The 27,962-nt window shown below is 37.9% G+C and overlaps 1 protein-coding gene and 2 long non-coding RNA genes across 3 annotated transcripts; 1 reads left to right on the top strand and 2 right to left on the bottom strand.

Annotated features, from left to right (window-relative positions):
- Positions 1-9,876: 9,876 nt before the first annotated feature.
- On the top strand, positions 9,877-10,871 carry LOC109242114. Its single transcript, XR_002070352.1, has 3 exons — positions 9,877-10,232; positions 10,530-10,698; positions 10,781-10,871. It is a non-coding gene; the product is annotated as an uncharacterized LOC109242114 (long non-coding RNA).
- Positions 10,872-19,906: 9,035 nt separating this feature from the next.
- LOC109242113 lies at positions 19,907-20,838 on the bottom strand. Its single transcript, XR_002070351.1, has 4 exons — positions 20,800-20,838; positions 20,589-20,681; positions 20,192-20,495; positions 19,907-19,977 (listed from the first exon to the last, which is right to left on the bottom strand). It is a non-coding gene; the product is annotated as an uncharacterized LOC109242113 (long non-coding RNA).
- A 370-nt stretch (positions 20,839-21,208) lies between these two features.
- On the bottom strand, positions 21,209-27,567 carry LOC109242109. The gene is made up of 8 exons (XM_019408941.1): positions 27,225-27,567; positions 26,431-27,120; positions 26,237-26,343; positions 25,888-26,083; positions 25,349-25,739; positions 24,149-25,133; positions 23,743-24,069; positions 21,209-21,361 (listed from the first exon to the last, which is right to left on the bottom strand). Exons 1-8 carry the CDS (start codon positions 27,565-27,567, stop codon positions 21,209-21,211), a joined length of 3,192 nt encoding a protein of 1,063 aa, XP_019264486.1.
- Positions 27,568-27,962: the final 395 nt, after the last annotated feature.

Raw genomic sequence — 27,962 nt, 5'->3', positions numbered from 1 at the left:
GCGTGGAAACGTCAAAGGAACTGTGGACTGCGCTTGAAAAGAAATACAAAACCGAAGATGCCGGGTTGAAAAAGTTTGTTGCTGCAAAGTTTTTGGACTACAAAATGGTAGATAGCAAGTCTGTTATTACCCAAGTCCAGGAATTGCAAGTGATTATTCACGATCTCCTTGCTGAAGGTATAACTCAAATTAATATTGAGGTTGAAAGTAGTAATCTTGGTATTTTTACTAATAGAAATTTCATTGAAGGTCTTGTTATCAATGAAGCATTTCAAGTAGCAGCGATGATTGAGAAGTTGCCTCCTTTGTGGAAGGACTTCAAAAACTACTTGAAACACAAACGCAAGGAGATGTCCCTTGAAGATCTCATTGTTCGGTTGAGAATCGAAGAGGACAACAAAGCTGCTGAAAAGAGAGGCCGTGGAAACTCAACAATAATGGGAGCAAATATTGTTGAAGAGAATAAAAAGAGGAAGAAGGCTTCTGGACCGAAATACAACCCAAGCAAGAAGCGGTTCAGTAGAAACTGCTACAACTGTGGAAAAACTGGACACAAATCTACGGAGTGTCGTGCTCCAAAGAAAGACAAAAAGAAGGGTTAAGCAAACATGGTTGAAAAGCGTGATGATGTTGATGATTTATGTGCCATGCTTTCCGAATGCAACTTGGTGGGCAATCCTAAAGAGTGGTGGATTGATTCTGGAGCCACTCGCCATGTTTGTGCTGTTAGAGAAGCTTTTGCTTCTTATGCTCCTGTTGGACCCGATGAGACGATTTCTATGGGAAATGCTTCAAAGGCGAAGATTGAAGGATGTGGGAAGATATTTCTCAAAATGACTTCCGGCAAAGTGGTGACTTTGAACAACGTCCTTCATGTTCCCGAGATTAGGAAGAATTTAGTCTCTACTGGACTTCTTGTTAAGAATGGTTTTAAATGTGTTTTTGTTTCCGATAAGGTTGTAATAAGTAAGAATGAAATGTTTGTAGGAAAAGGTTACCTCACTGAGGGCCTTTTCAAGCTGAATGTAATGGTTGTTAAAAATAATAATAAAATTTCAGCTTCGTCTACTTACTTGAGTCAAATGAATTATGGCATATACGTTTGGGTCATGTCAATTATAAAACCTTACGGAAAATGATTAATTTGGAAGTATTGCCCAAGTTTGAATGTGACAAATCAAAATGTCAAGTATGTGTGGAATCAAAGTATGTTAAACATCCTTATAAGTCGGTTGAAAGGAATTCAAATCCTTTAGACTTAATTCACATAGATATTTGTGACATGAAGTCAATACCATCTCGCGGTGGAAAAAAGTATTTCATAACTTTTATTGATGATAGTACTCGATATTACTATGTTTACTTACTTAATAGTAAAGATGAAGCAATAGACGCATTCAAGCAATACAAAAATGAAGTTGAAACGCAACTTAATAAGAAAATCAAAATGATAAGAAGTGATAGGGGTGGTGAATATGAATCTCCTTTTGAACAAATATGTTTAGAATATGGAATTATTCATCAAACAACGGCCCCTTACACGCCCCAATCCAATGGGATTGCAGAAAGAAAGAATCGTTCATTAAAGGAGATGATGAACGCATTATTGATAAGTTCTGGTTTGCCACAGAACTTGTGGGGGGAAGCCATTCTTACGGCTAGCCGAATACTAAATCGAGTACCCCATAGCAAAACACAATCCATTCCATATGAAAAATGGAAAGGTAGGAAGCCCAAATTGAATTATTTTAAAGTGTGGGGGTGTTTGGCAAAAGTGCAAGTTCCTAAACCCAAAAGGGTAAAAATAGGACCGAAAACCGTTGATTGTGTTTTCATAGGATATGCGACTAATAGTAAAGCATATCGATTTCTGGTTCATAAATCGAAAAATCCCGACATTCATAATAATACGGTTATAGAATCAGATAATGCTGAGTTCTTTGAAAATATATATCCGTATAAAAAGGAATGTGAGTCGATTGGTGAAGGATCTAAACGACCTCGGGAAGAAACAAAAGAAAGTACACTTAACCAGGAGGATCCAAGACGTAGTAAACGTCAAAGAACGTCTACTTCATTTGGACCAGATTTTGTGACTTTCTTATTAGAAAATGAGCCTCAAACATTTAAAGAAGCTATGTCTTCTTCGGAATCATTGTTATGGAAAGAGGCAGTCAATAGTGAAATAGAATCCATACTGAACAACCATACATGGGAATTGGTTGATCTTCCTCCTGGAAATAAATCGTTGGGTTCTAAATGGATCTTTAAGAGGAAAATGAAAGATGATGGCACTATTGACAAGTATAAGGCAAGACTTGTGGTCAAAGGGTATAGACAACGAGAAGGTCTTGACTATTTTGATGCATACTCTCCAGTTACAAGAATTACATCCATACGAACGTTAGTAGCGTTAGCTGCAGTTTATGATCTTGAAATTCATCAAATGGATGTTAAGACGGCCTTCTTAAATGGAGAGTTGGAGGAAGAAATTTATATGGAACAACCTGAAGGGTTTGTGGTTCCAGGTAAAGAAAAGAAGGTCTGTAGACTTGTTAAGTCCCTTTACGGATTAAAAACAAGCACCCAAACAATGGCATGCTAAATTTGACCAAACAATGTTGTCAAATGGATTTAAGATAAATGAATGTGATAAATGTGTGTACATTAAAAATGTTCCAAATCACATAGTCATTTGTTTTGCTTATATGTGGATGATATGACTCATAATGAGTAATGATATTGCCAATATAAATGCTACTAAGCGTATGCTAACTAGCAAGTTTGATATGAAAGACTTGGGAGTTGCTGATTTAATTCTGGGAATTAAGATCCATAAGACTTCTCAAGGTCTAGCATTGTCACAATCTCATTATATTAAGACAGTACTTGAAAAATTCAAGCACTTGGGCTTTAAAGTTGCAAAGACTCCAATTGATGTGAATCTTGCATTAGCAAAGAACAAAGGCCAGAGCATATCACAATTGGATTATGCTCGTGTGTTGGGTTGCTTAATGTACATCATGAGTTGTACACGACCAGATATAGCTTGTAATATAAGTAAATTGAGTCGATATACGAGCAATCCAGGCCAATCTCATTGGATGGCCATGAAACGAGTTTTGGGGTATTTAGTACATACCCAGGACTTTGCTTTGCACTACAATAAATATCCTGCGGTCATTGAGGGATACTGTGATGCAAATTGGATCACCGGATCAACTGATTCCAAGTCCACAAGTGGATATGTATTCACTATTGGTGGAGGAGCGGTATCTTGGAAGTCATCCAAACAAACTTGTATTGCCCGCTCTACAATGGAGGCTGAGTTCATAGCCTTGGATAAAGCCGGTGAAGAAGCTGAATGGCTCCGGAATTTCTTGGAAGATATTCCATTTTGGCCCAAACCGTTGGCACCAATATGCATACATTGTGATAGTCAAGCGGCAATTGGAAGGGCTGGGAGCGTTATGTATAACGGTAAGTCTCGCCATATACGACGAAGACATAAAACCGTTAGACAATTACTCTCTAGAGGAATTATCACGATTGACTATGTAAAGTCAAGTGATAATGTGTCGGATCCACTTACAAAAGGCCTAACTAGAGAGGTAGTTGAGAAGTCATCAAGGGGAATGGGACTGTGGCCGAGAACAAGTCATAGTGGCGGTAACTCTACCTAGAAGACTGGAGATCCCAAGATCTAGGTTCAAGGAGATCAAACAAAGTCATTTATGACGGTTCAACATTGTCAACTAAACTTTTGGTCCATTCTCGTGATGAGACAATGTTCAGTACCAAGGATAAAGCATTAAGGCTTTTTAATGATTTCTAAATTTGATACGGGGTATATCAAATAGTGTATCTACGGGATGACACGTTTAGGAATCACCTATGTATGTGTGAAGTGTTAGCCGCTTCAAGGAGAACATTGTAAGGCCAGTTCTCTACGCACTTATGAAACCAGGCGGTGTTCATGGCTGAAAAGAACACAACAATGAGAACCAAAGACGGTTAAGGGTTGGTTGTGTGACTTGTGGTTGTCTAGGTATACATTAAAGTTCGACGGTTCAAAGATATCAAATCTACCGATTGATCGAGTATATCCGACATAAGTTCACTACGGAAAGTTCAAAGGGAAACCTGCTTATCCAGATGCAATTAATCCTTACTTGCGAATCACACAGTTTTTCATGCATACTTCCGTGATATAGCCATTCCCCATTCATGTGGGGGATTGTTGGGTTTTGGATGTGTTTAATTAATATATTAAATACTTAAAAGAGGGTGAATGGGAAATGGAGGGAAATAAAATTTTTGAGTGAAATTTTAAGTCCCCCCCTTGGCAAATGGGCATTGTCCCATATTGGAAGAGGAAGAGGTTTTTTATGGGTATATAAGCAATTGCTCTTCTTCTAGCTCTTAAAGAGTTGAGAAGAAGGCAAGCCTCGCGTCGTCGTCGTCGTCGCTCGCTCGGCTCGGCTCGGCTCGGCTTCGACTTCGGCTTCGGCTTCGGCTGCGGCTGCGGCTACGGCTTCGGCTTCGGCTTCGGCTTCGGATTCGGATTCGGATTCGGATTCGGATTTGGTCAAATGATCGATTGATTGATTAACTTTTTGGACCAAATTTATTTGTTAATAGTAAAATATTAACAGAAATGTTATTAAATATTTGTTTTAATAACAAAATATTAATATTAAATATTAATATTAAATCCAATCCGTTTTTCTGTTTTGGTAACAGAAAAGTAGCTACCCTCTTCAATTTTCCCTCTTTATTTTCCCTCTTTATTATTGAGTAAATGGCCATTTATGTAATGGCATTTATGCTGTGGGCGTTTTGCATAAACAGCCATTCTGAAGAGTTGCACCTCTTCAGATTTCAGCCTAACTTTGGCTATAAATACAACACTATTCTGCTCAGAATTTCACGACGATTTTCTGAGTTTCTTCTCCTTCTTCTGCATACTTTTAGCATCAAACAAAGCAAAAAGTAAGTGTGATTTGCTACCGAACTTTGTGTTCGCTGAAGCACTGGGGTTTGAAGTACCACTACACCAGTGTGTAATTCGTTCTATCCTGGGAGGAAATAATCCATAACCTTGGGTACTAGGAGGGGATTAAATTCCTTAAGGAAACACTGTGAATTCAGTGGGCTCGAATTGGTTTTATGTCATTTCTGTTTATGTTCATTTCTGTTTATACTCATTTATATTTCCAGAATTATTTTACAAATACAGTCTACTAACACTTTTCTTCCACAATATTCCACTAAAGTGTATCCAAAATAAAGATTAGTAAATCCCTGCTATTCTCCACAGTGCCGCCACAGTTGCCTTGTTCTTCTCCATTATCTGTTGTTATCTCCTAATGAACCAAGGAATTAATATTCCCCAATTTACCTTTCTAAGTCTTGAAACGTGTGGTAACATAAGATGGGCTTAGGCCACTATTGGAAAATGAGCCTATGGCAACAGCCGGAAAACCGTTGCAATAGACAGGTAAACCGTTGCCATAGAGTTATTGGAACGGTTTACCGACCGTTACATACGCTGCCGTGCCAATAGATCTAGAGCAACGGTTATCCAAACCATTGCTGGAGGGCCATCTATTGCAACGGTTGTTCCTCTGTCTGAAGCAACGAGTATTTCTTTTCAGTTGCAACGGTTAAAAATCGTTACCAAAGAGTTACAACAACGGTTGGCAGCCGGTACCATATAATTTATTGCAACGGTTATGTAAGCTTTTGCAACGTTTATTTACAGATATTCTAATGGTTTCATTACGCTACTGTAACGGTTTGCAACGGTTTTAACTACCTATTGTATCAGTTTGTCGTACATTTTGGAGCGATTTGTAAGACCTATTGGAACGGTTTGCAAGACCTATTAGAACGGTTCTATTAGACTATTATGCCCTGGCTGTAAATAAATATTTACATATATAATAATTTTTAATAACCTGAAATTTTGTATAAATAAAAAGATAAAACAATTCATAATCTATATTGTCTCCACAAAACCAAAATGTTTTAACCCAATCACATAAGTTTTACATTTCAACACTTCAAGAGTTAGAGTAAGTTTCAAATGTTGATAACAAAAGATTCCTACATGGACAACAATTCAAAGTTCTTAAGTAAGGTCTAGATCTTCACAATCTCCATCTTCCCTTTCTTCAATTGCTCCACCTACAAAAGAGGATAAATAAAGTCATTATCCTTCAAGGGTTTGTGTATCATTATAAGAATGGGTATGGTCCATAGATAATTGCATAAAGCACAAAGTTTTCAAATGTATTATAGTCAGTTGCATGTAATAAATCCAACCGAGAGAGAAAAAAATAAGTTAAATACCAACTCAAAATTCTAGTGGCAAAGTCTTGAATATGACCAACTATAGCAACAGCTGTTGCTACTGTTGCAGCAGTAGCCCCTAGAATAACTCTTGCACCATCTTTCCTTGTGTTTTTGGGTGTAATTTCACCCTTTTGAACATCACGATTCGCTTGTAAAGGCAGAGGAGGAGGCGCAGAACCACCAGTTTTATTTCGAGTCATATGGAGGCTTATTTTCTTTCGGAAACCATTGGTATGCCAACACAAATTCAAAAATAAAGGTTGCAGAGCCAAAAAGTACTATGAGTGAAATAGCATAGTGTTTCATGTATGTTGTGATAAATTCTTAATTTGTACTCAGCTAAAATCTCTTTATCATGCTTTTATAGCATCAGAATGCGTAACCAAGGCACTGATTTTCCTGTACAGCTTTTTATAAGATTGTGCCAGATATGAGTTTCAAACTAGATAGAAATTCTCTTCAGTAGACTTCTGCCAACCTTAAAAAATTAAATTTTAAAGTGTATAGCTATATTTTCTTATTGCAGTAAAGGAGATAGAGGATGAAGTTAGGTATTGATTAAAACAGAATCCTTGAGATGGGATAGATTTTAGCCTAATACCATCGTTCTTGCAGGTTCACTTGGAGGAAAGAATCAGTCGGTGGATGAAGTGGAAAATTTGAATTCGATGAGGGTAAAGAATTAAAAAGTCACTGTTAGAAAATTCTTATGCACTTCCATTGTTTCGCTTGATAGTGGATGTTTTTCTTGCTTTTGACTTCTGTCTCATACCTGTTTACTTTCATGTTGTTTAGCAATATATTTTATTTTCTCCTTGATAATTTCCTGGGTTACAAAACAAAAAGATTCTTTTCAAAATGTGATAATCAAGAACAGTCAACTCCGAATCATCCATTTATTAATCACAAAACAGTCAACTCCGAATTATCCATTTATTATATACGCACAGTAGAAAGATTCTTTCCAAAATGAGATAATCAAATATATATAAGGGGGGACGAAGCTGGCAGAAAACCAGACACTTTCTTGATTAACATATATAAAATTAGACGAAGAAATAACCTTAAAGAGATCGATTAAGTTAAAGTGAAACCTTAGAAAAGAAGCAGGAGGAGAAGAAGAAAGAAAGAAAGAAAGAAAGAAAGAAAGAAAGAAAGAAAGAAAATAAGGGGTCTAACATCTGGAGTACGTACTGATCTTGATTATTACTCCCAGTAGATAAACGATTGATTAGTTGCACAGCATCTTGTTGTGCAGAGGAAGCTTCTCTAGGTGAACGAGCATTGAAAGCTAGCATGCTGGGATCAACCCATAAATCTGAATTCAGATGCTTAAGTTGTGAAATGATGTTAACTGCAACTTGTAGTTCGATGGCATCTTTTAGTGCATTGAACTTTTCCTGCAATCTTCGCTGCATCCTTTCTTCCATTTCCTCCAATTTTTGCGGTATCACCTCATCAATAGAACTTAAAGAGGTTCCAAAATCTCCCACTTTTCTTTTTAAGGAAGTCTTGGTAACCCCACGTCCATACAATCTTAGGCGACCTGGATGCTCATGTCCCATGACTGATGCAAATGCGTCAACTGATTGACTGCCATCTTCACTTTCTTGTGTTGATTGTATTTTTTCCATTTCAGCCTACAAGACCAAATTGAGTAATTATTAAATCAGAAAGTATATGACACTGAGTCAATAACTAAGAACAGACAAATGATAACAACAAACTTTAAATTAATAACTCGTACAATTTTATTAAGAGTATCCGCATACGAGGCCTTGTATACTCGATTCGGTTTTTTTTTTTTTTTTTTTTTTTTTTTTTTTCGTTTTTTGTAGCCACAAAGATGTCCTTGCTTGATAGAGGCTCAGAAGTTTCTTTCTTTTTTTCCTGATTATATAAAAAGTGATATATAAATATTTTAGATTAAAGTTAATAAGTTCATATTTAAAAGAATAATAAGGAAAAAAAATATCAAACCTCGCATATTCGAGCATAACTTTTTTTACCAGCAGTGTGTGGATATTTCAACTTTTTGCGATTCTCGGTATTGGTTTGGGACATTTTTTGCAAATCAGCCAATGAATACAGAGTTGTCCAGTTCAGTTGTCCCAACAGATTCAAATCAAGCTTAAATTGTGCACTAAGTTATGTAACTTAAGTTCATTTGATGTATAAAGATAGTTCAGTGATTTCTAATTAAACATAAACTAGACATTCTCAGAAAATCATGGGACAATACTTAGTTTTACCTTGTAGGCATCATAGTTACAATAATTAAGAAGATCCCTAAATTGAGATTCAGGAACATCAACCGGCCTATTCTCCATTCGAAGCTCGTCATTCTTATAGGCTTTATAATGGTCTTTCAATAATTGATTCTTATACTTTCTCCAAGCATTCTGAATTGAATAAAAAACCCACCTTTTTGCAGCATCAGAAATGTCATATTTTCCCTACAAATTTGGTACAGTTAGGTTAGTGTAAAAATATGAAATATCTACACAGAATATTGCGAACTTCATACCTTGATATATTTCCACATATCTTTTCTTGTTTCAAGTTTCCTCCAATTAAACACATTAAGAGGACAAAAGGTCGCATTCCTTGCCAATGTGCCGAGGAAGCTACCTAACTCTGCTACAACATCATCAGTAGGACCTATGGGTTGATTGTTCTCATTTAGCACAATTAGCTTGCGCTCTTTCCTACCACGAACACTTGGCATCAGAGTTTTGCCTCTTTTTCTTTTTTCGGCAGAAGGACCTGCATTAATATTAAGTAAGAATAATCACCATATATCCCGTCAATATTGTTTGTTAATTTAACGAAATGAAATTTATATGTTCTTGCCTTGTTCCTCGGATCGTTCGTTTGTTTCATGATTGGAAGAATCCTCAAATTGTTCATGTACCGTTTGTGAAGTACGAGTGGCAGTTGCTGCATATGTTCATGTACTGCTTGTGATGCAAGAGAGGTAGTGTTCAGTGAATTTTGCTGCACTTGTTCTTGTACAGTTTGTGCTGGAGGAGAAGCAGAAGGCAAAGGCAGTTGCAACAATTGTTCTTGCACTTGAGCTCCTAATTGCGGAAGTTAGTTTTCAATTAAATTTAGATGATGCTTGTCATTTGTCCTTGTAGCTTGAACAATTCTTTTTGTTTTCAACGATGAAACTTTTTGGTTCAGCAAAGATGCAAGTGATCCGGCTGCAATGCAATTTTTAGCTTTTTTGTTTTTACTTGAGTGCCCTTCCTGATTCATGACTATTCAAATTCCTGTCAAATTCAGAAAATTAAATATGAAATAAGTTATCAAAGCATTAACAACAAGACCACTAATAATAATTAAGTAAATAAAATTGGGTCTTAATCTTAAATAGTTTAAACTTTTAGATAAAGTAGTAACAGATTTAAAAAAATCCTACCTAAAATCTGATTCACAACAGCTGCTATGCCTTCCACTGAGCTTAACTTGCAGTGTTCTTCTACCTGCACATTCAACACCATATATAATCATCAGTACATGAAATTCCAGTATTCCATTTAGCTTTAAGTTTCTAATTAACACACATGAAATTAACTAATCTCCTCTATAGTATTACCTTCAAACTGAGAGAACAGAGGACAAACTAATCAACTTTTGAAACATTGAGAAGACAGCAATCAGTGTTCTAATATATTTTCTTGTACCAATATAGTATTATGCTTTGAGATTCTATGTCAAAGTAAGAAGATAGCAATACATATTTCTGTTGATGGATAGGGAAGAGACAAGAAAGAATAAGTTCAAAAGGGAATCTGTTGTGTTATGGATACATCAACACAGCAAACCTCAGTTGACTGGAGAGGAAGACCTTGCAAGCCAAACAAACATGGGTTAGTCTTTATTCTTCTGATTCATTTGGAAATTTATTACATAATGGATTTGCAGTTAATATGGAGTAATTTTAGTTCTTCTGACAATTGGGTATCTTTCTAGTTATGCATTACTTGACTGTGATGATCTGAATTTCGCATGAAACTGTTTCAGTCAAATGAATTTGGCACTAAAATTGGATCTCTGTTTTGACCCAAAAAAAAGTCAAAGTTTCATTCTTTTTCATGTAAATGACTGAATTGTTTCCAAGAATTGGGCAATTATAAAAAAAAATGTCTTTTTTTTTTTGTTGAAAGTTTGCAGAAAGTGGAAAATTATGGGTTCAGATAACAGCTTATGGTGTGATCTGTTTATAGAAAGATGGGGGATTAGATCAAGCCACTTTTTATGCTCCTTCAGATTCTAAGACATGGAAACATAATTTTTATGGGTTCAGGTTCAAGATCGTTGTGATCGCAATGGATTGTAAGCTCAAAATTGCCAAATTCAACGTATTATACTACATGTTTTAGTTTTGCATTCATAATTTTTTTACATGATTTTTCAGGGGATTGAAGATTATAAGGGAAGGAGATGACTACTACCTTATACACCAAGGTGAAATTCAAAGACAAATAGGTTCAAGAATAATGAAAATGGAAAACATCTCTGATTCATTAGNCTGAAACCACCGAAATAACGAAACCCAAGTTAGGCATTTATAGCATTTTCCTTTTGTGCTCCTTCTATTTCAAATGAATATAAAATTAAGTACTGATATTAAATCATGGAATTTGTTTTTGGAGGATGCCCAGGCCTTCAGGCATTCGAAATGATGGGCATTGGCATCTTTTGGACTATGTTGATGAAGAACACTTAGCCTAAGGCTTTCAAGATCAGAAATTATTCTAGGAAGCAATCTTATATCTTTTAGAAATATGCATATTTTATATTTGTGTTGCTGCTATCTTTTAGAAATTATTGAGGTTCAAACAGAGGACAAACTGATCAGCTGTTGCTGCTAGCTGCTGGTTCCTATAATATTCATTCCCAGAACCTCCATTTTCACTAGTAGCAGCAGCACAGTAGGAACTCAATTCATTCTGACATCTGACTTCTATCTTTTGGAAATATTGACATAAAGATATCTAACATGTAAAGTCACATATGCAACTACTTTTTATAGATTTAACAGTAAGAAGATAGATTTCTTAATGAAGAATTCACCTACCTCTATCTAACACAAATGAAGAATTCTGACTTTTTGATTTGCTGATGTATATTAACGTCACCAAGAGCTGCTAAAATATTAGAAGATCCCAAATCCTGCAAAACTGGATCATGTCGGACTAAAATACTAATTAAAGAAAAAAAAATTTATTAAAATTATATTAAACAAGAGTAATTATAAAATATTGATAAAAAATATTATTACTCACTCTAAACAGAATATATTTAAAAGAATATAAGAAGTATCTTCTTTAATCATCTGATTCCATCCAATCCCAATCAGTATCATCAAACTCATTCTCCTCTTTCGATGTTTCTATAATTGTATCATGTGAATATTGTGCATTAGATGGAATATCAACGATATCAACGGGTACATCGTTTCTTGAGCATCCAAACTCAACATCAACTAATCCACTTAAGGAACCAACGTCATCATTAGGCTCCCTCCAAAATGCGTCTTCAATATTGGGGCAATTCTCTTCCTCTAAATCATATAAATCAACAGGGACTTTATTCCTTGCATAATAAACATCTTTCTCAACAGGATCCTTCACATAAAAAACTTGATAAACTTGTGATGCTAACACAAAAGGGTCATATGTTGTCACGACCCTAGTTCACCAACCGTGAACATGTCATGACGGCACCTGGTCCCCATGACCAGGTAAGCCTAACATTTGCGGAAGTATATTAATTGCGGAAAAATAGAGAAAATCAAATCATATATCTAAAAGAAACTGTAGTGAATGCCGCTTGGCAAGTACAACTCAATATCACAAGTCTAAAACAATTTCCCAAAACCCGGAAACTCACGGGCAACACAGACTACAGAAGTGTATAGTAAAGGTTCCAAACTCCAGAATTTCTAACAACTGAAAGAAGGAAAAAAACTAAGTACTAAAGATAGAATAAGAGGGAGACTCGTCGGTCTGCGGACGCAGCAGATCTACCTCGAAGTCTCCGTAGTCCTCCTGCCTCACTGATAGGGCGCCTGAGTAGAGGTACCTGATGATCTGCACATGAAAAACATGTGCAGGAAGGGCATGAGTACACCACAGCGGTACTCAGTATGTGCCAAGCCTAACCTCGGTCGGGTAGTGACGAGGAAGGTCTGGGCCATACTGAGACAAAATATAGTAATAACAATAATTAACAGGATGATAATCTGACAGAAATAATAAATACAACAGTGTAATAAAAGAGGTTAAACAAGGCAATAGCAAATACACAAGAACGGAACAACCACAGAATAAGTACAGCTCAACACCAATGGTAACAATGAGGATCTCCCAGGATACCGTCCTGTAGTCCTTTTCTCAACTGTCCAGTGGATCTCCCGGGATACCGTCCCGTAGTCCATCATAAGTGTATATCCGAAGGATCTTCCGGGATACCGTCCCGTAGTTCAACTATCAATGTGCAGGGGGATCTATCAGAAATCTAACCCGCAGTCCCAAAGTAAAAGTGCAGGGGGGGATCTACCGGGAATCGAACCCGTAGTCCCAAAGTAAACAAACAAGGGAAGGGGGAGCTACCGGAATCCCACATCCGTAGTCCCAATGTAAGTGCGCAGTCACAACCAGAAGGTACACGAAAACGAAGTACAAAAGACAAGCAACAGGTAGTACTGGCCTAGCATGCTTCACGTAGTACAGTTAAGGCAACTTAAGCAATTAGGCAAGTTAAATCAACTAATCATGCTTTCCTAATCTAGCACAGGTTATAATTGCAAGTAGAATAAAGCAAAATGAAAGGAACTAAATCTCAATATCTTAAGAAAATCGGGTTTTCAACAATTAGCTCTTACGCGCTCGTCACCTCGCGTACAAGGCACTCAATTACCACATATCATATCCTAAGGGGAAAGGTCCCCCACACAAGGTTAGACAAGTCACTTACCTCGAATCGGCTCAATATCAACTAGAAACCACGCTCTTGCCACGAGTATCCGACTCCAAATGGCCCAAATCTATTCAATTCAATTACATATCGTAAATAATATTGCAAACAACTGATTCCACTATTAAATTTAAGGCTATGGCGCGAAAATAGGTAAAATGACCAAAATGCCCCTCAGCCATCGTCTTGGAATCAAATAATTTTTACGTTTTTAGAACCCTCGTACTCTCACGAGTCTAACCATATAAAAATCTCCCAAATCGGAGGTCAATTGCCCACTCAAAACTCAATAATTAGGTCTATGAAGTTTCTTCCAATTTTTCCCAAATTTTTGACCTTGAATTCGAATTCTAATGGTGGATTTAACTATATAATGATGAAATATAACAAGAAGGGACCAAAGAAACGTTACCCAGTGATCTGCACTTCAACTCCTACTCAATATCGCCTTAAACCGAGCTCTCAATTAATTTTTGTAACTTATGAACTCAAACCCTCGAAATTTCTATTTCTGCCCAGGGATTTCCGCTTCTGCGGACAAGGGACCGCTTCTGCGGTCCCGCTTATGCGGANCATTTGGAAATTTATTACATAATGGATTTGCAGTTAATATGGAGTAATTTTAGTTCTTCTGACAATTGGGTATCTTTCTAGTTATGCATTACTTGACTGTGATGATCTGAATTTCGCATGAAACTGTTTCAGTCAAATGAATTTGGCACTAAAATTGGATCTCTGTTTTGACCCAAAAAAAAGTCAAAGTTTCATTCTTTTTCATGTAAATGACTGAATTGTTTCCAAGAATTGGGCAATTATAAAAAAAAATGTCTTTTTTTTTTTGTTGAAAGTTTGCAGAAAGTGGAAAATTATGGGTTCAGATAACAGCTTATGGTGTGATCTGTTTATAGAAAGATGGGGGATTAGATCAAGCCACTTTTTATGCTCCTTCAGATTCTAAGACATGGAAACATAATTTTTATGGGTTCAGGTTCAAGATCGTTGTGATCGCAATGGATTGTAAGCTCAAAATTGCCAAATTCAACGTATTATACTACATGTTTTAGTTTTGCATTCATAATTTTTTTACATGATTTTTCAGGGGATTGAAGATTATAAGGGAAGGAGATGACTACTACCTTATACACCAAGGTGAAATTCAAAGACAAATAGGTTCAAGAATAATGAAAATGGAAAACATCTCTGATTCATTAGCTAACTATAAAGATGATAAGGAGGAACCCAAGTTAGGCATTTATAGCATTTTCCTTTTGTGCTCCTTCTATTTCAAATGAATATAAAATTAAGTACTGATATTAAATCATGGAATTTGTTTTTGGAGGATGCCCAGGCCTTCAGGCATTCGAAATGATGGGCATTGGCATCTTTTGGACTATGTTGATGAAGAACACTTAGCCTAAGGCTTTCAAGATCAGAAATTATTCTAGGAAGCAATCTTATATCTTTTAGAAATATGCATATTTTATATTTGTGTTGCTGCTATCTTTTAGAAATTATTGAGGTTCAAACAGAGGACAAACTGATCAGCTGTTGCTGCTAGCTGCTGGTTCCTATAATATTCATTCCCAGAACCTCCATTTTCACTAGTAGCAGCAGCACAGTAGGAACTCAATTCATTCTGACATCTGACTTCTATCTTTTGGAAATATTGACATAAAGATATCTAACATGTAAAGTCACATATGCAACTACTTTTTATAGATTTAACAGTAAGAAGATAGATTTCTTAATGAAGAATTCACCTACCTCTATCTAACACAAATGAAGAATTCTGACTTTTTGATTTGCTGATGTATATTAACGTCACCAAGAGCTGCTAAAATATTAGAAGATCCCAAATCCTGCAAAACTGGATCATGTCGGACTAAAATACTAATTAAAGAAAAAAAAATTTATTAAAATTATATAAACAAGAGTAATTATAAAATATTGATAAAAAATATTATTACTCACTCTAAACAGAATATATTTAAAAGAATATAAGAAGTATCTTCTTTAATCATCTGATTCCATCCAATCCCAATCAGTATCATCAAACTCATTCTCCTCTTTCGATGTTTCTATAATTGTATCATGTGAATATTGTGCATTAGATGGAATATCAACGATATCAACGGGTACATCGTTTCTTGAGCATCCAAACTCAACATCAACTAATCCACTTAAGGAACCAACGTCATCATTAGGCTCCCTCCAAAATGCGTCTTCAATATTGGGGCAATTCTCTTCCTCTAAATCATATAAATCAACAGGGACTTTATTCCTTGCATAATAAACATCTTTCTCAACAGGATCCTCCACATAAAAAACTTGATAAACTTGTGATGCTAACACAAAAAGGGTCATTGTCTGTCACGACCCATAGGCTTCACAACCACGTTGAACATGTCAATGCGGACCTGGTCCCTTATGGACGGGAGGTAGCCTAACAATACTTGCGAAGTATGATTAATTGCGGGAAAAATAGAGAAAAATCAAATTCTTTTATCATAAGGAAATTAGTGAATGCCGCTTGGCATAGTACAAATCAATATCACAAGGTCTAAAACAATTTCACAAAACCGAAACTCACGGCAACACATTCAATATTTATTAGTAAAGGTTCACAACTCCAGAATTTCAACAAGAAAGAAGGAAAAAACTAAGATACTACAATAGATTAAGTAGGGGAGACTCATTCGGTCTGCGGAGCAGATTACTCGAATTCTCCGGTAGTCCATCCTGCTCATGATAGGCGCACTGAGTAGAGGTACCTGATGATCTGAAGAAAATGTGCAGAGGATGCATTGGAGTACCACCACAGCGTGTACTACCGTATGTGCAAGGCCCTAACTCAGATCAGGCGTAGTACAGGCAAGGTCTGCATAACTGAGACAAAATTAGTGAATAACAATAATTAAGGATGAGACTGGAAGAATAAAAATACAACGTGTAATAAAAGATGGTTAAAACAAGCCATAGCAAAATTACACAAAGACGGAACACGCACATATAAGTACAGCTCCAAACCAATTGTCAAATGAGATCTCCCACAGATACAGTCCTGTAGTCCTTATTCTCAAACTGTCACAGTGGATCTCCCGGATACGGTCCCGTATGTCCATCATAGTGTATATCGAAGGATCTTCCGGCGATCCGTCCCGTAGTTTCAACTTTCAATTGCAGGATCTATCAGAAATCTAACACCGCCGAGGTCCCAAAGTAAAATGCAGGGGGGAATCTACGGGAATCAACCCTAGTCCAAATAAACAAACTAAGGGGGGTAGGGAGGGGAGCTACCGGAATCCCACATCCGTAGTCCCAATGTAAGTGACGTCAACACCAGAAGGTACACGGAACGAAGTACAAAAAGAAAGAACAGTGTAACTTGGCTAGCATGGCTTCAAGTAGTACAGTTTAAGCAACTTAATGCATCTAGCAAGTTAAATCACACTAATTTCATGCTTTCTAATCTAGCACATGTTTAATTGCAATGTACGATAAAGCCAAAATGAAAGAATGAACTAATTTCAAATCTTAAAAAATCGGGTTCCAACACATTAGCTCAAAGTAAACGCCGTCACCTCCGCGTTACAAGGCACTCAAATCAAAAAATACAAATCCTAAGGGAAAAGGTCCCCCACACAAGTTAGAAAGCCACTTTACCTCGAACCGGCTCAATATCAATAGAAACCACGCCTTTGCCACGAGTATCCGACTCCAAATGGCCCAAATCTATTCAATTCAATTAATATCGTAAATTAATATTGCAAACAACTGATTCACTATTAAATTTAAGGCTATGGCGCGAAAATAGGTAAATGACCCAAAGATGCCCCTCCAGCCATCGTCTCGGAATTCGAATAATTTTACGTTTTTCAGAACCCTCGTACTCTCACGAGTCTAAACCATATAAAAGTTTCCCAAATCGGAGGTCAAACCCCCTCAAAACCCATAGTTAGGTCTAAGAAGTTTACCACCTTCCCATTCAAAAATACGAAATTAAAGGGTGAATTTGCGATTAGATTAATGGTTTTAGTCATAGGAGAGTATAGAGAATCGTACCCGGTGATTGCCCTTGAAAAACCCTTGAAATTGCTCCCAAATCCGAGCTCCCCAAGCTTGTGTTTTTGATAAAAATGGCTAACCCTCGTTCTTGAATTGTTTATAACTGCCATGTATTTTGTTCAATGCGATCACAGGAATTGGTTTGCGATCGCGAAGAGTAAAGTTAAAAGGCTCCTGAAAATGGTCTATGCGGACGCATCCAAGCCATGCGATTGCAGAGAGAGAGAACAGAGCTATTGCGATCCGCGACTGGGCCACGCGATCGCGAAGAGGAAATAGCAATGAGGCACCAGCTCCTAAGTTCTACTATGCGAACGCGTGAGTGCATTTGCGAACGCGAAGAAGGGGGAAACTGGCTTCTGCGATCGCGAACCATATACTGCGATCGCGTAGAACAAAAATATCACCCTCCGAATTTACACTATGCGATCGCGGAAGAAATGATGCGATCGCAGAGAAGGGAAATGGTCTGCAACAGCTGAAGCAAAATCTGCAACTTTGAACAACACAAAAATGCCCCGTTGAGCATCCGAAACACACCCGAGGCCCCCGGGACCTCAACCAAACCTACGGACATATCGCATAACATCATTCAAACTTGTACCAATCCTTAAACCACCCTAAACAACGCCGGAAGCACGAATTAATCAAAGATTCAAGCCTAAGAACTTCAAATTCCAGCAAAACACACTTTCGATCAAAAACCTAACCAAACCTCGTCCGATTGACCTGAAATTTTGCACACACATCCCAAATGACATGACGGAGCTACAACAACTTCCGGAATTCCATTCCGACCCTCGGATCAAAAATTCACTATCGGACCGGAAACTTCAAAAATTCCAACTTCGGCATTTCAAGCCTAAATGAGCTACAGGCTTCCAAAAAGCATTCCGAACACGCTCCCAACCCCGAAATCACCTAACGGAGCTAACGGAACCATCGGATTTTCATTCCGAGATCGTCTTCACACTGTTCCGATTACGGACCATTTTTCAACACTTAAGTTCTCATTTAGGGACTAAGTGTCCCAAAACTCTCAAAAACTCAACACCGAACGTCCCAGCAAACCAAAATAGCAGAAATGAACTTAGGGGAAGCAGTTAATGGGGGATCGGGGCGTAAATTCCAAAAACGACCGGCCGGGTCGTTACATATGTGCTACATAATTTTTTAAAGTACACACGGGTTAACCCATATTCATCCATTTCATTATGAAACCAGTCGCATCTAAATAGTACAATACTAAAACAACCCCAACAATCAATCTCAATGATATCCTGAATAGCTCCATAATAGATAACCTCACCATCGATGAGATTTTAGTCCCTAGAGCTAGCAAAGCTATCGGTTGTTTACATGCTCAAAGAGAACACAAAGGAGGATGCAGCAGCCAAAACAATGGGCAATTGAAATTTTGCATCAAATAATCAGTTTCACCAGTAGTTCCTCCCCAACCAAAAGGATAATTCAATATTATCCCACAACCTACTTCACAATAGAAATCATGCAATTTGATGCACTCTTTTACAGCAGTTACTAAACAAGTATTCTTCAAGGGTAGGCTTAAATTAATGAACTATACCGAAGACCTCAGAAAATCTTGACAACAATGCAACAACATTAAGACATTTTTTACCGCATCTGTACAGTGGTAATAACTTTTATACGCATTCACAATACTCTGTTAATTTTTATATGTATTTTTTTTTTTGTTTTTGAAAGGTAACAATTTTCATATGTATCTTAGGAAGGTAAGATTTATGCCCCCTCCTATCTTTGGAATCCGTTAACCATCTTTTTGTTCACTGCAAAGTTGCTAAGCAATGTTGGGCGCTCGTTTTGAATCTTTGTGGTGTCACTATAACTATGCCTTCATATATCAGGAACCTAATGGATAGCTGGCAGGAACAAACGATGGCAACGTTCCAAAAGCAGCTTGGGAGGACCACCCCTTTGTGCATCCGGATCATTTAGAGTGAAAGAAATAGAGCTCGTTTTGAGAATATACAGAGTCACACTTCTAGAACTAAGAACTTATGATTGTGTGATCTACGTTAGTAGTGTAATACATGTTTATCAGATAGTAAGGATCAGTACTTAGAATTTTTGAATCTGCTACGAAATATGTAATAAGGGACTATTTATAGGTGATGTCCGCTCTGTTGTACCCTTGTGTACCTTCTTGGTACATTCTTGTTAATAATACATTAACTTATTAAAAAAAGAAAATTAGTGGCACCAGCATCCCCCTAACCAGAAGGATAACTCAAGATTATCCGATAACCTACATCGGAATAGGAATCATGCAATTTTATCGCATTCTTTTTACACCATTGCTAAACAAGTATTTTTCAAGGGCAGTCTTAAAATTTTATCTATATGAAAGAGTTGCACTTTATTAGTATTTCAGAGTATTCCCAACAAATAAAGGACGGCGATAGAGATTATTCACTAAGTTTAAAAAGAGAGATTAGCAAATAAGCAAAATATTTACCTTAAGTTATAGCTCAACAGTATGTACAAGCCAAAAAGCCAAAAGTGAAATGCAGCAGAGACTTGCTTTACCTGCAAATATTTTTACAAACAAGACAGCACGTCAAAGCCATTTAAACCTTGAAGTTTCTATGATACCAATGTCAAGAGTTGCATCTTATACGTAACTTCGCATAACAGAGTGATTGAGAAAAAAGTGTAAAATATATTTTTTATAGAAAGAGTAACAAACGGCAATTTATTGGTAACCATTTCATTCCATCGTTGGCTCCAGTTCTGTTTTCACCTTCAATGATTTACCCTGTCCAGTTGGTAATTCCACTACTTCATTGGAGCAACAAAAGATTTTCTTCATCGGCACAACTAAAGGGTTCTTTCTTTTGCTGCCTTCGCCAATGTCAGTTGAGGTTGGTGCTGTGAGAGAATGATGAATGTTTCAATTCAACACATGACAGAATATACAGTATTCTAGATGTTCGCGCAAATAATTATTTAGCTTAGGTTTTGAGCAGTTCATGAGTAAGCCAAGTTTGAATGTTCAGTATTGGCCGGGACTCCTTTGGAAAAGAAACTTTTTTGCAAGTTCAATCCTGTAGTAAACATGTAGAAATTTGTTAACTTTAACGATAGCATAACCATTAGATGTTGTTAGGTTGAATTTTATTGACAGCAAGATTTTGTACCTAAATTAAAGTTATATCATATATCTCCTCTGCAGTAAAGGATAATATTTTTCTCCTTGTTCACCCGTATCTTCCTAGTTGTTAAGCCAAAGGCTGGTTGAAGATCAACATCAAACAATAGCAGTTCATGATTAAAGTACTATTTTGGTAAGAAGAGAAGATTCTGCTAAAAAGTTAGTATCAATAAGACTAAGATTAGATCAAAAAGTACCTTGCGAAAACATTGATCTCCATGGAATTGATCAAAATCATATTGTAAAGTTTTTGAAGGTAATCACGAGAGGAAGAGAGAAGGAGAGCTTTTCATTATTCATCAAACTTGAAAAAAAGGAAAAATGGTTATCGTATCTTCTAGCAAGAAGTCCAAAATTCTGATATTACAAAATTAGCTAACTACTAAAGACATGAAAATGGGCCTCAACCTAAAGAAGTGGGCTGCATGCCAAAAATAAATACCAACAACAAATGGACTTCTTTTATTGGGGGTGTGCCATAACATCAGCATAACCTGTATATGATGGTCCAACTTCTTAATCTAACCCCCCTTCCAACGTGTGGTGAGGTGACTTGAACCCCAGACTTGTAGCAGTAATGAATGATGGACAAGACACTGTCAAAGCTTAGTAAAGACATCTGCATAGCTCGAAAAAAGCAGTAGGAACATGATGCAAGGAATAAGGACCCTCATGAAGCTTTGTCCTAATGAAATGGCAATCCACCTCAATGTGTTTGGTCCGCTCATGAAACACAGGATTCTTGGCACCCACACTTCCCTTGAGCAATGGCAAAGTCAAAGTTTGGGGGGAGAGACAAGAAGGAAACAATGTAGTAAAAAGGTACAAAAGCAAAAAGAAAAGGAAGGCAATGGAAAAGAAAGAAAAGACAAAAAGAAAGATCAAAAATAAGAACAAAAAGGGGATTCAAAGAAAACAAAAGTGAAAAAGGATGTGGAGAAAGTAGAAAAAGGATAAATGTGTTGAATTGCATAAGAAAGAGCGACAGTGCGTCTCTCTAACCCCTTGAAAGAGAAGTGAATACTCTAATGAGTCAAGAAAGCATACCAAAATGAGACAAAAGAAGTGCTTAAGGGAAGATTGAACCCACTTGAACAAAAACATGTCCTACCCGTACCCAAAAGCCTACACAATGACTCCACAAAAGCCCTATATGATCTTGAGTTGAAGGGAGCCTACATTAGTGGAAACTTACATAAAGGGCAAGCATATGGTACCTAGAGCCGGACTTGTGACGTTCTTTTTGAGAGAATTGAGTGGAAATCCCATCAACCTCGGTTTGTGTGTCAATACTCTAAAAGGTGAGGTTCGCTTAGGGAGAGCTGAGGATGTTTGAGTTTGGGTTCCACAATGACCAAGGTATTTGAGAAAAGCTCTTTGATGAAATGTGTCAACCTGCTCTTGTGGCACACTTGATCCATAGTTTTCAAAAGCTTAAAATGTGTTAATGATGCATTCGTATTGAGGGCAATTGTTAGTACCAATTGATGCTTGTTGAGGTTACTTTAGGATGGCTGGAAACTCTTGGATTGCCTTTTTAAGGGCGGGTCTTATTTTGTTTGCTTGAGGACAAGCAAAGGTTTAAGTTTGGGGGAGTTGATAAGTTAGGATTTTAACATGATTATACCCCTACTTGCTATTGCTTTTGTTATGAATTGCCACAAAACAGTCCCAAAATGCTTACAAGTTGCGCTTGATTGCAGGTTTGAGCGACAAGATGACAAATGTCAAAGATCGGCTCAAAACGGAGTGAAACCTGCCAAGTGTCACAGACCAAGTGAAGTGGGGAACAAGAAGACCTAGCGCGGACCGCACTGTTTTGCCACGCGGCCGCGCTAGGAGATTCAGAGACTGGTTCATTCAAGGGCATCCTGCGCGGTCTGCGCTCCTTATTACGCGGTCCGCGCTTGTGAAGTTCAGAGGCTTGCAAATTCAAGGAGAAGTCCCACGCGGCCGCGCTACAAATCAGTGCGGTCCGCGTGGATGAGATTCAGAGAAATGGTGTTTTTGCCAAAGTACTACCACGCGGCCGCGCTCCATTTATACGCGGTCCGCGCCCGTCTTCAAGTGCGGCCGCGCTACATTTCTGCGCGGTCCGCGCTAACCCCGCAGGGGTATTTTTGTCCAGTTTTCCAGCCCGGTATAAATAGGACATTTTTACCATTTTTAGGTCAAGTTTTGTATATCAGATAGCTGCTGCGCTCGTGAGAAATATGTTTTAGCCTATTTTGGGCATTTTAGCTTTAATTCATCATAGAGTATTTTAGTTTAACATTAGCTATTAATTAATATGGTTATTTCTTCTTCTATTTCTTCTATTTCTTCTTTAATTATGTCCAGCTAAACCCATTAGCTAGGGTTGTGGCTCAATCCTAGTGTGGGTAATTGATGGGTGTTGCCATCTAAGGTTAGGATGATATTGGGTGTTTGCTATTTGGGTTAATTTTAGGTTTTAATTTAGAATTGGTGGTTGCAAACACTAATTTTAGCTTTGTGGGTTTAACTCTTCTTGAGAAAGAGAGTCCATGACCCCAAAATTGACCCAACAAGGAATTGGGATGGACCCATGAGGAATGGTAGTCCCAATTAACGGGTTAAATCTTGAGAGAGTAATCACCCTACTTGAACCCTAGTTGCTTGGTCTAATTGGCCTACCCAATTGGTCTCGAGAGAGTCAATTGGGCAAAATCACTCTTTCTACCGAGAGGTGTGAGAGTGGGTACAATTGTGCAACGGTTATAGCATAAGCCCCAAGTGTATCATCTTATCCTTAGTATCATCTGCTCGTTGGTTAACCACCTAGGTAACGCCACGACCCTAGTCCCTTTCTCTATATTAATTATAACTTAGCAATATCTCCATAGCATAATTTAGCTTCATCTATTAGTCTTAAAGTAGAAGATATAAAAATCAAAACCAAAAATGTTAGAAGTGATATTAGAAGCACAACCGCAACTCTAGGCTAGACCGATATTATAACTCCTTTACTAGCTCCCTGTGGAATTTCGACCCTGATCCACTATTCGGGTATTAGTTATTGCTACCCACTCTTCCTACCATTGTGTAGTATTGAGACGGCCGCGATCAACAGCAAAATCCAGGTCTGGTCTAGTGTGAGTGAGAAAGTTGAGCTTACCCACCAGACTCCTATAGGTTTCAGGAGAAGGAAGAGGATCACCCATATCTATCTTGAGCTTGACAGAGAGGATTAGAGGACAAGTAACAGGAGTAACATCCTCACAATGGTACTCCTTGAGAAGGTCTTTAATAAATTTTCTCTGATGAAGGAGTAGGCCATCAGAGTGGTAAGCAACTTCAATTCCAAGAAAGTAATTGAGAACCCCCAAGTCTTTGATCTTAAACTCATTATCTAGAAAACTCTTTAAAGCAGTAATTTCTTCCAAATCATTACCAGTAAGAATAATATCATCAACATATACAACCAACAAGATAATAGAAGAAGCAGACTTTTTAGAAAAAAGAGAGTAATCATTTAGAGAAGAAGAGTATCCCCTGGAACATAAGGCTTGGGACAGCTTGGCATACCTGCCTAGAAGCCTGTCTCAAACCATATAAGGAATTCTGAAGAAGGCAAACCAAAGGAGAAGAAGATGAAGCACAACCAGATAAAGGGGTGGCTGACAACCCAGGGGGCAACTTCATATAAACCTCTTCATCTAAATCACCATGCAAAAAAGCATTGTTGACATCAAGTTGAAAAAGAGGCCAATTTTGTTTGACAACTACAGCAACAAGGCACTTGATTGTTGAAAATTTGACAAAAGGGGAGAAGGTTTCAGTAAAATCCACACCCTCAACTTGGGTGTCACCCCTAACAACCAATCGAGCCTTATATCTTTCCACAGTCCCGTTAGCCCTATACTTGATCTTATAAACCCATTTGCAACCAATGGGTTTCTTACCTGGAGGTAGCTGAACTATAGACCAAGTATGATTGGCTTCTAAGGCTTCAAACTCCTTCCTCATGGCCTCCTGCCATGCAGGAAGAGAGGCAGCTTGCTGATATGAGGCAGGCTCTACCTCAGCATTGTTAACTAAACTATGAAGACAAGCAGAAGAAGAACTGGGGCCAGTAAGAGATGGAGGAAGGCTACAAACATAATGTTGTAGATGAGCAGGAGGAACATGAGTCCTGCTGGACCTCCTGGGAGCAGGTTGTGTTGGCAAAGAAGGAGATTGGTGCTGTGAAGGAGAAGCAGATGGTGGAGAGGGAGACTGTTGATGAAAAAGAGAAGGAGATGGTGAAGAGAAAGCAGGAGTTACAGAAGTTGAAGAGGTATCATGCAAGGAATCATCAGTAGGGAAACTCCAACTAGTAGAGGGGTTAAGAGGAAGAGAAGGAGCATTGGGAATGGACATAGAAGAAGCAAAGGGAAAGACATCTTCATGGAAGACTACATCCCTGGATATTAGGGTAAGCTTATTTTTCAAGTTGTATAACTTGTAACCCTTCTTAGCCAATAGATATCCCAGAAAGACACAAGGATCAGCTCTGGGTTGAAATTTATCCCTATGGCATTTGGGGATTGAGGCAAAACAGAGACAACCAAATGTTTTAATATGGTTATAAGAAGGAGGTTGTCCAAAAGTAGCTCAAAAGGTGTTTTGTTGTTAAGAAGTTTAGAAGGAAATCTGTTTATAAGATAGGTAGCAGTAAGCACACAATCACCCTAGAATCTAATAGGTAGGTGAGAATGAAAAAGTAAGGCTCTTGAGGTTTCTGACAGATATCTATGCTTTCTCTCAACCACACCATTTTGTTGTGGTGTGTGAGAACAAGAGGTTTGGTGAATTATTCCATTTTCAGCAAAGAAGTTACTGCCACAACTGCTAGACCCAAGCTCAAATGCATTGCCACTTCTAATGGTTTGTACAATAGATTGGAATTGTGTTTTGATCATGGCAATAAAAGCTTTGATAAGGGGAAATGCATTGCTCTTGGACCCCGTAAGGTGAGTCCAAGTAGCTCTAGTGAAGTCATCAACTATTGTTAGGAAATATTTACACCCATTATGAATAGGAGTACCATAAGGACCCCAGGTATCCACATGTATGAGTTGAAAAGCATGTGTAGTTTTAATAGAACTATCAGGAAAAAGTAACCTAGGTTGCCTGGCTAATGGACAAACAGTACAAATGAAAGGCTGTTTTAGTGGAAAATTTGCAAGGTATATGAGAAATTTCTTTCATCCTAACAAAAGGTATATGCCCCAGTCTGTTATGCCATAACATCTCCATTTTATTCAGTTCAGAATGGTATGTACAATGAGAACAAGAAACAGAATCAGTAGCTAATGGAGAATGGTATTTACAAGGAACATTTTCAACAAGTAAAGGGGCAGTTATAGAACTAGACTGACATGCTGTTGCATGAGATTGAAGAGAAGGAGAGGAGTGAACAAGCCTGTAAAGACCATCATCCAATTTACCAATTTCCAGTGGCCTCTTCAGTGAAGGGGCCTGTATCAAGCAGGAAAACTTAGTAAATAGGACAATAGAATCTAACTGGTAGACAAGTTTGGATACAGAGATAAGGTTGTAATAAAAACTAGGAATATAAAGGACATGATGCAATGTGAAGCAAAGGAATTGAATGGAACCAGTACATGTTACCTTGACCTTATAACCATTTGGCAAAGTAACTAAGTATGGTATGATTAATGGCTTAATGTCAAATAGAAGGTCTTTATTGGAGGTCATGTGGTCAGTGGCCCCAGAATCTATAATCCAAATGCATTCATCTACTTTAGTTAACATGCAAGCACCATAAGATATATTTTTTAGACAACTGGTTGGAGAGAAAGTACCAGCAAAGTTGGCAGATGCCAAGAGGCTGGACTGGGGCTGTGACTCTGAAATTTGTGTCTGTTGAAGTAGCATCATAAGTTGTGAATATTGATCCTTGGTTAACCCAGGAATCAAAGACTCTGACTCAGAAGGTCCTTGAGAACTCTCAACAGTATTTTGAGAACCAACAGAATTTGGATAACCCTGCACCTCAACATTTGCAGCAATCCTCTTACCCTTTGTAAATTTGAAACCTGGTGGGAACCCATGGAGCTTATAACATTTGTCAACCAAATGGCCAGGTTTCTTGCAATACCTACACACTATATTTGACTTGCTGAGATCAAAGTTGATTTTTTGATTGAACTGTATAGGAGGGGCAGGTGTCCCTGAGAACTTGTTAGTGAGATGGGCATTGAAAGAGGCTGAATCAGTACGGAATTGGGATGGTGAGGAGACTTGTCTTTGTCTCTTATCCTGAAGCAAGATGTTGTAGGCAGTGTCTAGGGATGGAGGAGGCTGCATCATGAGCAGATTACTCCTAACTCCAACATAGGTGTCATTAAGCCCCATGAGAAATTGATGCAACTTGTTCTCATCATCTTCTCTTTGGAGCTCAGATTTGGCAGTACATGTACAAGAACTACCACGAGATGCACGCATGAAACCCAATTCATCCCACAATCTCTTTAGCTTGTTGAAGTAAGATGCTATATCCAAAGACCCTTGACTAGTGGATGTTAACTCTTGCTTTATCTCAAAAACCTTGGTACCATTGACAGTACCATATTTTTGTTAAGTTGAGTCCAAATACTTTGGGCAGTGTCAGAGTACTGGACACTTTCAGCTATGTCTGGTGTAAGGGAATTGGTCAGCCAAGATATGACCATATTGTTACACCTATCCCACTGCCTAAATTGAGGGGAATTTTCCGGAGGTTTAAGAACTGTTCCATCAATAAACCCTATGTTATTCCTAGCAGATAGGGAGACAATCATATTTCGTCTCCATCCCCCAAAACCAGTCCCAGAAAAAGGATTACTAACCAAGGAAACTCCCGGAACATCAGAAGACAGGAGAAACAAGGGGCTCGAAGGGTCAGGTATGAAATTAGCAGAGGAACTAGCAGGTGCAGAATCATCAGCAACATTAACCATTTTTGGAATTCAATTACTCAGTTAGAAAGTTTATAGAATTCAACCACAACACATGCAGTAATATATCTTCACCTCAATCAGTATCTAATAGATTCGAACAGCAAAAAATTAGCTAGATAGGATAATACCCTTCGTCTTTGCGACCGAAAGACGTCCACGGCCTTGAACTTGAAAGAAATCAAACCCTAACAGCTGAAAATGAAACAAAATCCGCAGGAATCGACTTACTTCCACGCCAATCCGATGAATCTCAGGTACGACAAACCTCTAAAACCAGCGATTGCGGAAGGAAACTCAATGAAATAAGAAAACCCTAAATTTCTCAGCGAACAAGAAAACTCTGATGAAAATAGGTGAGGGTAACATCGCGAGGAAGCTGGTGAGGAGTAGGAACG

Source organism: Nicotiana attenuata, unplaced genomic scaffold (genome assembly GCF_001879085.1).
Source record: "Nicotiana attenuata strain UT unplaced genomic scaffold, NIATTr2, whole genome shotgun sequence".
NCBI classification, from domain to species: Eukaryota; Viridiplantae; Streptophyta; class Magnoliopsida; order Solanales; family Solanaceae; genus Nicotiana; species Nicotiana attenuata.
This window is presented reverse-complemented; position numbering and strand designations above follow the sequence as displayed.

Bases quoted from the DNA above. Each gene is read 5' to 3' on its own strand.
- LOC109242109 (XM_019408941.1), bottom strand. From the start codon at position 27,567: ATGGTTAATGTTGCTGATGATTCTGCACCTGCTAGTTCCTCTGCTAAT. The intron at 26,344-26,430 runs GTACTTTCTCTC...TTTGGATTATAG, and splicing joins GGCATCTGCCAACTTTGCTG to ATTCTGGGGCCACTGACCAC. The intron at 25,740-25,887 runs GTACATACCATT...TTTGTCCATTAG, and splicing joins TTCTGTTTCTTGTTCTCATT to CCAGGCAACCTAGGTTACTT.